Source organism: Astatotilapia calliptera, chromosome 14, assembly GCF_964374335.1.
Source record: "Astatotilapia calliptera chromosome 14, fAstCal68.1, whole genome shotgun sequence".
Lineage (NCBI taxonomy): Eukaryota > Metazoa > Chordata > Actinopteri > Cichliformes > Cichlidae > Astatotilapia > Astatotilapia calliptera.
The window spans coordinates 2109883-2120312 of NC_137435.1; the positions used below are offsets into that span (position 1 = coordinate 2109883).

Genomic DNA, 10430 nt, shown 5'->3' on the forward strand with positions numbered 1-10430 from the left:
CCAAAAACACCTCAAACCTGAACTCTACCACAGCTGTGCAGTTTAGAGCAACACACTGCTGATCAGAAGACAGATTAACATCCCAGTGACGCAGATGATGCACTGAGATTTGATTTTCCTGAGGCTGTCCCTGCACTTCAAGCCACATATACCAGCTGAGAAGTCAACCCTCTGATGTCTGAATCATCCTCGGTGACCTCAGCGCCAACCCGAGTCATCAAAATATCAGGAAACAAAGAAAATGACCGTTGGAGCTGAAATGCTTCAAAACCTCAGCAGGTTACGCGAGCTGTAGCAGCCATGTCTAAAATATGCACTGATATCTTCAAGCTCACACGGCGCCTACAAAGCACCGAATCTGCAACTATTTTTTATTTAGACGAAGACTGTAAGACTGTGTTGACTCCGACAGGAGCGACCTTTCACTTAACCTGACTGCTGGGTGACAACGAAAGTAAACACAATGAAACTGAACTGGTTGAAACTCTGGTGCATTTCTGTGTGTTGTGGTTGTTTCACGTGTCATTATTTAATCATTACTGCAGCCTGTGCACTGTGGGACATTGATTTATAGCAGCATTTAAATTAAAGTTTAACTGATGCACGGCCCAGCCTTTGGGATGTCGAGGCTTTAAGCCAAGGCCGCCAACGCAAAGCCACTGCAGTAAAATCATCAGAGCTGAAGAGTCGCACAAACAGCAGGTGAGAAAAAGCACCAAACTCTGATAAGCTGAGAAGCATTCAAAGAATCTGCACGTAATAAAGAAAAGCAGCCAGACTGGACACATTCCTGCAGCTCAGTCCCTCTTTACACTTTGAGCTGCAGCGATCTCATTCAGAGACTTCGGCTGCTATTTTTAGCTGCACAGACGCCAACGCTGGTTAGCGAACAAATCGGATATTAGTTTCACGGATTAAACACGCGTGAGTGCGCATTTACTGCATTGTTTACATGGATGTCAGCCACTTGCACGTCTGAACTGCACAGGCACAGAGTATCTCAACTTTCTATCAGCTTTTCCTGCTCCCAACGTGTTTTGGATGCACTGATAGGAGGCTGCTGTTACGTGGTTCAGTCTTATCTGGCAAGTACAAACAGGACTGTTGGAACAATAAAGCCGAGCCTGCTGTTCTGTTTGTATTCAGTTTGCAGCAGCAGCTCAGAAAGCACGCGATCGATCAGACAGACCGGGCGCACGAGAAAATAAACCAGCACGACCGTCTTTGTCCTTTACCAGAGCGTGTCCCTCTCCACAGCCACCTCTGGAACTCCCACAGTGTGTGAAACATGCCTGTGATTGGCTCACACGCAGACCAGGTGAAAATGCAAACGTGAGCCCTCTCTCTCGTTACATTTGTTTCTGAGGAAAGTTCAAAAATGGTATTAAGTCATAATATCTGCCTGGTTCTGTTCATTGTATAAAAGTGGTTAATGGGGACCTAATAAGATTTTTAACAGTGATGTTTTCGACGTATGTTGTGGCGTCAAAACTTCACTAGGAATGCACGAGTCCCTGCAAACACACACGTGCACGTCTATGAAGGCGTTTGAATGCAAAGGTATCTCAATATTTCACACACAATTATAAACTGTGTGTGTGTGTGTGTGTGTGTGTGTGTGTGTGTGTGTGTGTGTGTGTGTGTGTGTGTGTGTGTGTGTTAGCAGAGACACAGCAAAGTCACAGTTTTCAGTTTTCTCTGATGACTCATGCGATGCTGTGATGATGCTTCAAAAGCCTGGGCGGCTGCTTCCTCCAGTTCCTCACTGACCTGCTTCTTCTCAGGAACGTATTTTGAAGTATTTCGCTGCTTCTATTTATTCTGTCCTTTGACTTGCATGACTTATTCCAAATGTATCTGCAGAGGAGCAAACGCAGCAGCGTGCATCGTGTCACCACGGCACTGAATTAAAAGTAAGTGTTGCTCCACATGTGTGAATTCTGAGAGGTCTGTCAACTATTTCCTGTTAATCATCAAGCCGACTGTTTACAGGAGGCTAAACCAACCCTTGGACCACAGGTGTCGAACTCCAGGCCTCGAGGGCAGGTTTTAGACGTAACCTTGATACAGGACAGCTGATTTAAATGGCTAAATTACGTCCTCAACATGTCCTGAAGTTCTCCAGATGCCTGATGATGAACTAATCGTGTGATTCAGGTGTGTTGACCCAGGGTGAGATCTAAAACCTGCAGGACTCCGGCCCTTGAGGCCTGGAGTTTGACACCCCTGCCTTAGACGTTGCCCAGGAGCTCCTGAGGGGCTCTGCTGGTGACCCTGAACAGATGCTGAATCCAGCTGCCAGGCTGAGCCGATGGAACTTTGATATATTCAATTTTTATTACCAAAAACGTGAAAGTTTTATTTTTACGCCTTATAGCTCATGAAAACCAAAATTGCAGTATCTCAAATTATTAGAAATATTTCAGGTTTGCGTCGTTCACTGTTGGAACAGCATAAACACCGTGCAGCTTTTGGTCTAGTTGACTACATGCAAACACAACCGTGGGGACGACTGTTGACCTGGACTGAGCTGATCCTCGAGGAGCCAAATTTCTCTTTTCACTGAAGTAAGTTTTGCATTTTGTTTGGAAAGGAAGGTCCTGGAGGAAGTCGGAGACACAGAATCCAGGGGTCTGAAGTCTAATGTCAGGTTTCTGTGATGGTTTGGGGTGTCGTCCAAAATCGGCGCAGCCATCTACCAGAAGATGCTAGCGCACTTCATGCTTCCAACTGCTGACGAGGTTTGCTAACCACGACAGGAACACGAGACGCACCCGACAGGAGCTGGTGGCCGTCACAGCTTCAACAACGCCTGAGCAACAACACGCTCGCCATGTCCACGACACACTGATGCAGCGGTTCGTGGTAATGGGACTCCAACCACGTGTGTGAATCAACTGCTATCAGAAGTCTCTGTATGCAAATCTTTATTTATATACATTCTAATAATATGAGATACAGTGCTTTAGATTTTCATGAGCTAAAAGCAGTAAAAAGCTTTCAAATATGTGACTTTACATGTAATAGATAGAGAGTATATGAAATCTGCAGCCTTGTGGATTCGAGCCCATTTGGGGTCGTCAGCCTGGAGGTCTGAGGGTCGTTCTGGCCCTGTGTGAACAGTCTGTGGCCAAACATCATTCAAAGAGAACTTAAAACGTACTAGGATAACATAGAAAGCGTAACTGTGAACTTTAGCATGGTTAGAGATCAGACGGCACTCTGTGTTTCTGATGATGTGAAGTGCATGAACTGGGCTACACTCGACTGGTACCGTTAGTGCAGGGGCTGCTGCTGCTGCATCGATCCATCCTCTTCTCACAGTTGGAGCCTGTGAAGTTGGACGGGCAGCGGCAGGTGTACCCGCCGGTGTCTTCCTGTATGCAAGTGCCTCCATTAAAGCACGGCCCGTCAGCGCACCTCATGGCGCTGATCTCGCAGCTCTTCCCGTAGAAACCCTGAGGGCACGTGCAGGAGTAATCGTTCTCCGAGTCCTGGAGGAGAGACAGAGGAGAAGAACAAGGTGAGGAGGCGACAAGCAAAGCTGCGTGTGATTCTGATTCTGCAGCATCGGTTAGCAAAGGTGCGGCCTGCTGCGAGCAGTTAGTGCAGGTTATAGTTCGGTGAACTATTACATCATCAGCAAAATCACACGGACTTTGCACCAGCAATCCGCACCGTTACCCCTCTGAGGTATAAGCACTGTCAGAATTAGCTTTGTGAACATTAGTGTGAGTTTTTGTTTAAGATACTATTTTAATTTATCAGAAGGTTCAATAAACAGCACTGATGAATGAAACATTTACTGACAATTACTTCATGCTTCAGGCTCCCTAAAAGATGATGATGAGCGAACAGTGTTAACACTAAGTTCTAAACCATCATCACCAACAGCCCCATTCCCCTAACCTGACCCCGACCCCGACCCCGACCTTTACCTCAGTTGTGGAGAAAAACGCTTTATTGGAAATGCACACCAGCTGATTACTCTTTGTTTTTTCCTCCCTGATTGCTAAGACTTTGCACAACAAGATTTGGATTAGCGTGACTGTTACGACTGAGTGTGCAGGTGCTCCTCCATGATTGGTGCATCCAGGGTGGATGGATCGTACCGACTGGCTAACAACCGGGAGGCAGCGCATAAGAAGACACCGCCAGGGACTGCCAGGTGATTCATCCTCGGCCCGACCCAACCGGCAGACCGTTCACTGTGTCACTATGTTGGTTTAATGTAGGAGCATGTAGGGGTGGACCGCCTTTTTGTTGTGGTCTGGCCGCGCCTAGACGGGCCATAACAGTGACCATCAGTGACCTCTGACCTCTCAGGGCTAACAGCTTGACATCCAGTCCGACTGTGTCTGGCATTTTTGTTCCAACATGCTACTCCGCCAGGAAACGCTCTATCCTGCACGTGAGAAGCTGGTAAAGTTGGGAGTTACTTCCTAAACGATCTGAAGAGTTAAAGAAAAGGAGGTTTGGCTGCACCGAGCCCGTTGCTGACTTACGTTGCAGCTGCCGCCGTTCCTGCAGGGGTTGCTGTCGCACTCGTTGACTTCGACCTCGCAGTCTTTGCCGGTGTAGCCGGGCCGGCAGGCGCACGTATAGCTGCCCTCGCCGGTGTTGGTGCAGGAGGCGCCGTTCTGGCACGGCTTGTGGTTGGTGCAGTAATTCAGGTCTGCAGTGAAGAAAGAAGATTACAGGAAACGGGAAACAACAACATCCACAACAAGAGACGAGGCAACTGTGGCGTCTGCTGTTTTAGTGTTTTGATTGTTACCATAATCCTTGTCGGTGTCGGTGCTGTGCTTTTGGAAACTGAATTTCCCAGAGGAACCCACCCGAGGGATTAATAAAGTTTTATCTTATCTTTGGTGTTTGAAAGTCGAACTCAAAACCACAACAAAATCCCCTCAGTGCCACTAAATTAAAGTGTTTTGGTTTTGTTATTATGATTGATATTTCTAATTTCACACAGACACATCTGTGGAGTTCCCTGTTCACAATGCGATTCATGTGTTTTCTTGCAAACATAATTCACGAGTCCAGCTCATCTCTGCAGCGACAGATGGAGCTGCTGTAAAACACTAAACAACATGTTTCTGTTTGAAATGCTAAAACCAGCTGACACAGTTGGAAACTGTCGCATTAACCACGACAGCAGCAGGCAGGTAATTTAACATTTACAACAATATTTATTCTACTGCTACTATTCTGCTGCAGATCTCAAACACAGATCCACGTAACCCTAATCAATCAGCAGGTGATTGGTGATGTATCTTAGAGGTGAGAGGTTTGGTTAAGCTGACAGTTTACTGTTCAGAACGGGAAAAGCAAAAATGTTCAGGACTTCATTTGAAATGCAACATGTAGTTAAGTTTTAGGTACCTGAACATTTTTGAGTCTACTGAACAATCACTTTAAAGCAATGTAATTATCCATAACCAGAATGCAAATAATGTAAACCCTGAGCGGTGCATGTAGAGGCAAAAAGACAGAAAGTTTGTCATGTGAGCTGTTATTAGATTACTTGGATCAATGCGAGTGATCGGTGTGTGAACATATGTACAAAAAAGGAAAATAAAAGGAAAGGTATTAAGGAAAATGTAAAAGGACTCAGGATGGCGCCCTGAGGTGCCCCGCTTCAGCTCAAACACAATGCTGTCAACCTCGGTGCCTTTGTCTAAAGGTTTACTTTTATAAATGATCAAATGCTGCTGAGGAGCAAATCCTCATTCCCAGGGTGCCAAATCCTGCCGTTAAAAGTTCAAATAGAGGACTCGGTGTCCTCTGTGCTCGGCGTCATCGATGGAAGCAACAGTGGGACTGTTTTTCTCCCAGCTCGTCACATATGGATGTCCGGTCAGGCACCAGCAGTGTCACGTCTGAGGGGAATATTAGAAATGGCTTTTCTACCATCCCACCACCCTCCCACTGCCCTGTCTGGACTTTGTGGGAAGAAAAACATATTTATTGTTCATGTTTTGGTTATACTGGCCCAACATAACCGTCTTCATTTAAACACAATACATGTGGCTTTTTTCTGCATACATGCAGATGACGCACATAAAAACATCCCCTCATAAAGATCTGTTATCAAATGTGGAAATTTGTCTTTAATGTGTTCAATCTTTAACCTTAAATCTATTGATATTCTGCAGATGAGCAGGGTCAGAGGTCATACCTCTGCATGGCAGCACAGTTCTCAGTTCTGGGATTTAAAAACCGCTGTGGCCAAAAGTTTGTGTCACCAAAGACAAAACTGAATGTTTAAATTCTTTATATGAAATGTTCATGATTACTCTTCACTGCGTCACAGCAAAAACAATCATCTGAACTGAAGGTTCAGCAGCAAAGTGCATGAAACACAACATTTGTGTGGCTAACCTGCTGTGGTGCGTGGCTTTAAAGAACCTGCGTATAAAGTAATCATTGTTACAGTCACTTAAAAACTGTTATTGGCTCATAAAACTAAACCAGCAGCTTATTTCTAAAGATTGTCAGAAATGTATTTAGAGCTGCTGACACGATGTCTGCTGACATTTCAGGTAAAAGTCTCTGAAACAGAAAATAACTGATGCGGTGAACCAAAAGCTTGTCTGCAAAGGGGTTTGCTTCCACACGAATGCAGCCCTCATTTCATATCAGCCCCAAGCTTCTTCTATATTGTGAATAAATTGCATCATATCAGGTCATTTAAAGATATAAGTGACAAATTAATCTGATCTTAGTTAGTCAGACGCCTCTGGCATCAGAAACGATGGTTAAAAACAGCTCTACACTTCCTTAAACTAAAAATAAAACATCTTTAAAGAGCACTCTTGGTTTTTACTTGCTGTTCGATGAGAGTTGTGAAATAAATCATAGTTTCAGCTAAAATGCGTCACTGTGGGAGGACAGTAACAGCTGACGTACAGGCAGAAAAACACCTCATAGTGAAATACATCAGCTTCACACTGTTTTCCTGAAAGTTTAAATTGTTGCCAACAAACTGGGTGAATCTTTTTGCAGCTCTGAAAGTGTGTGGATTTATTTCAATAAACAGAAAAAGGAGAAGTTACAAATCAGCCGCAGCGTCGGTTTGTTGTGGGGGTGGGGTGGGGGTATGCTTGAACCTGCAAAGGAAACCCTCAGCTGCCCATTAACCCCACCGGGGCGACGCTCCCGCAGGTTTAAACCCACCTTGGTCGCAGTACAGGCCGCCCCAGCCCTCCCTGCAGTCGCACTGCCAGGGCAGCTTACAGGTCCCGTGTTTGCAGCCGGGGTGTCGGACGCACTCGTCGCAGCTCTTGCCCTGCCAGCCCTGCTGGCACACGCACTCCCGGGGAGACTTGCAGAAACCATGCTGCTCGCTGCACCCTGCACAGATGGCTGATGGGAGGAGGAGGGACGCAGGGAGAGAGAGGGCAGGAGGAGGAAGGTTAAAGAACGCAAGAAAGAGAGGGAAGGGAGGAAATATTATCATGACTGTGTGTGTGTGTGTGTGTGTGTGTGTGTGTGTGTGTGTGTGTGTGTGTGTGTGTGTGTGTGTGTGTGTGTGAGAGACAAAACAGCTCCTCACCCGTCTAAGGGACTCCTCCTTAAACTCACACACGGTCACGATTACATGACTGCATCACGTTAACTTTCTTTAATTTCCTGGAGACTCACTTTAACCTGGACCTGCTGAAAGCTCACCTTAAAACTGAATGAATAAACGCACGCACGCACGCACACACACACACACACGCACACACACACGCACACACACACACACACACACGCACGCGCACACACACACACACACACACACAGCTCCCCTACAAGTGCTTGTTAAGTGCTGAACGAAGCAGCTGGCCCGCACAACAAAAGCAACACATGCTGTCTCCTTTCACGCAAGGCAGCACACATTAAGCTGCAGCGCGTGTCCCCTTAAAGGCGGGCGGGCCGGGGGCCGACTGGGGGCCCATTGTTGATCTCAAAACAAAAGGAGCAGACCTCAGAGGCACACACGCACACTGGAAACAACATAAGCTCTAACATCTCTTTTTTGTCCCCTGCAGCCACCAGGGCCAGCGGTGGCACTGACAACTGCTTGACTTCACAATTTCAAGGCTGCCAAGGGTCCCATTCTTTACCCCCCCCCCCCCCCCCCCTCCTCAGCAGGAGAAACGTTAGAATAAAAAATGGAGGGAGCTCAGGAGGAGGAGTTGCACTACTGGCACTACTGTAAGAAAACAAGAGATCGCTCCTGATTTGGAGCCAGTTTTGTTGCATCATTGAACGTTTTTAGTATATTTTCGTGAGACTGGAGCCGTTAAAAACAGCTTTGCTCAGCGTGTGACTCTGGGTGTAATCTTAAGTGAGAAGGGCACCAATGACTCTCCTCAAATGATCATAAGCAGTAAAATTACACCTTAAAGGACAATTTCTGTTGAATTGCTGAAAGCATCACAGAGGACACTCACCCACTGTGCAATACTCTCCTTTCCAGCCCTCCAGGCAGTTAATCTTCCCTTCCTTGTCACAGGTGTAGTGGCCGAAGGTGTCGTTGCGTGGCCGGCAGTAGGCGGAGCAGGCCTCCCCGTGGTAGAACTCCTTGCACACGACGTGGTAGGAGTAGTGGAGCTCGCTCTGGTTGCTGGTGTTCTCGCCCTTGGTCCAGTCCTCTCCAACCCTCAGCTTGTGGCGGGTGGCCAGCCGGCTGATCAGGTTGTTCGGATTCTCTGGTTGGAAATACATCATCATCATCATCATCATCATCATCATCAGACAAAAACACCACTCGTGTTTTTAATTATGTTCGTCTGTGGCGATAGTAAACATTAACAAATAATAGTTTTAAGTGTCTTTATCTGGTGCTTGTTGATGTTCACAGGTACGAATCACGAGTGGATTCTCTGTGCGGGAAGATGAACTGTGAGCATGAGGCCTGATTGTGTGAGCTGTCGCCACCTGCCGGTGAGCCGGCGGCGATGCGTCGGGAGTTTACCTATGGACCGTCCTGGAGCGTCCGCCTTCCAGGCTTCAATGATCAGAGAGAACGTCCCCTGAAAGTAACCGGGAAAGGAAACATCTTAGTTAGTTAGATGTTAGTAGACGTGGAGGGAAACGGCACATTTGAGTTTGCTTTGTCTTTCTGAGGCTTTTGAGAAAAGTTTCTTCTTCTCTGGATGTTTGTGGCTGAAAACCTTTAAGATTTCAAGAGCAATAAAGAAATAACTCCTTTAGTGCATTCGCTGCGCTGCTGTCACGCCTGAAACACGCGTGACTGTCGTTACTTACCGGCCACTTGAATTGAAACTGCACTCTTATGGGCTCTCTCTCGGAGATGGAGTTGGAGTCGGCGTCGAAGACATCCGTGAACGCTTCGCCGTACGTGCACGGCGGCTCCGGCTTAATAACGTTCTGCGAGTGTTTGAGGCACACGCGGAAAAAAATCAGGCAGTCCTCAGACTTTTGGCCACAGATGCCGCTGGAGCTGGTGAAGGAGTCGATCTTGAGCTCGAAAACTCCGGCGGTAAGAGCCTGAGGGGGGCAAAGAGAGGAGAGGGGTCACCTGGTGCAAAGACGCACACGAATTCATCACTGCAAAACGGCGCACGTCTGCATCACAAACCCGACGCGCGCGGTTTCTGCAGCGCAGCGTGTCCGAAACACGTAACACAACAGTTTAACAAAAGCATCAACAAAGCCCCACGCCCCCGTGGGTCCCGTGAGCGCTGTCACTCACCGTCTGTGCCAAGGCGAGCAGCAGGAGACACGGCAGCAGCGAGCGTGCCATGGCGCGTCCACAGGTCCAGTGCGTAAAGTCCAAAGGATCCAAAATCAAACGGAGAGACGAAGAAAAACCTCCAGAAAGAGCGGGCAATGTCCGCGGTGTGCAACCCGAACTGAAACAAAGTTTAATCCGCTCCGCGCTGAACTCTGGACCGCAGCTGTCGTCCCACCTCCTTTATACCTCAGGAGGAGGGCAGGAAGGAGGTGCGTCGACTGCAAGGAGGGAGGGCTGCTGTGCTGATGTTTCTGTGAAATGAGTTTAGAACGAAAGAAAAACAAAAGCAGCAGTGAGTGAAACTCCCCATGCCGCGCGCCGTTACGCACGCTTTACGCGTTCTTTTAACTTTTTATTTTTCAGGCGCTTCTTTTCTCCAGCGCTGCGAGAACACGAAGCCTGAGCCACTCAGATTATACAGATTTCCAACACTCTGTGTGACGATGTCACGAGGGACGGGGGCTGAGGGACGGGGGGGATGCTTTGATTGGCTTTCACCAGCTGATGGTGCAATTACGCAGCAAAGTGCCAGGAGCCAAACGCTCACGACCGAGGCGCTGCTTTTACTGCCTCTGTGACGTCACAAAGTGTCCGCAGGTATTTACCTTCTGCGGTCAGCACGCTGAGGCAGTGAAATGTGCTGTGGAAGTGAAACTACCTCTCCGCGCACACCACACGC

At 47.6% G+C, this 10430-nt stretch overlaps 1 protein-coding gene across 7 annotated transcripts in view; it reads right to left on the reverse strand.

The window, feature by feature from the left end:
• Positions 1–9923, reverse strand: part of dlc (deltaC) — a 20560-nt gene extending 10637 nt beyond the window's left edge. For 5 of the 7 annotated variants that reach the window (XR_013901171.1, XM_080288380.1, XM_026192378.2 and 2 more), the window contains exons 1-7: positions 9710–9922; positions 9262–9504; positions 8969–9026; positions 8445–8702; positions 7180–7368; positions 4506–4675; positions 3275–3494 (exon numbers count right to left, since the gene is read on the reverse strand). Coding sequence is in view for 6 of the 7 variants with exons in the window: in XM_080288380.1 (XP_080144506.1) it covers positions 3275–3494; positions 4506–4675; positions 7180–7368; positions 8445–8702; positions 8969–9026; positions 9262–9504; positions 9710–9760 (1189 nt within the window). In the remaining variant the exon portion in view is untranslated. Of the gene's footprint in view, positions 1–3274; positions 3495–4505; positions 4676–7179; positions 7369–8444; positions 8703–8968; positions 9027–9261; positions 9505–9709 lie in introns of all 7 variants that reach the window. The other 2 variants (XM_080288379.1, XM_080288378.1) reach the window with 1 other exon arrangement.
• Between the last annotated feature and the right edge of the window lie 507 nt (positions 9924–10430).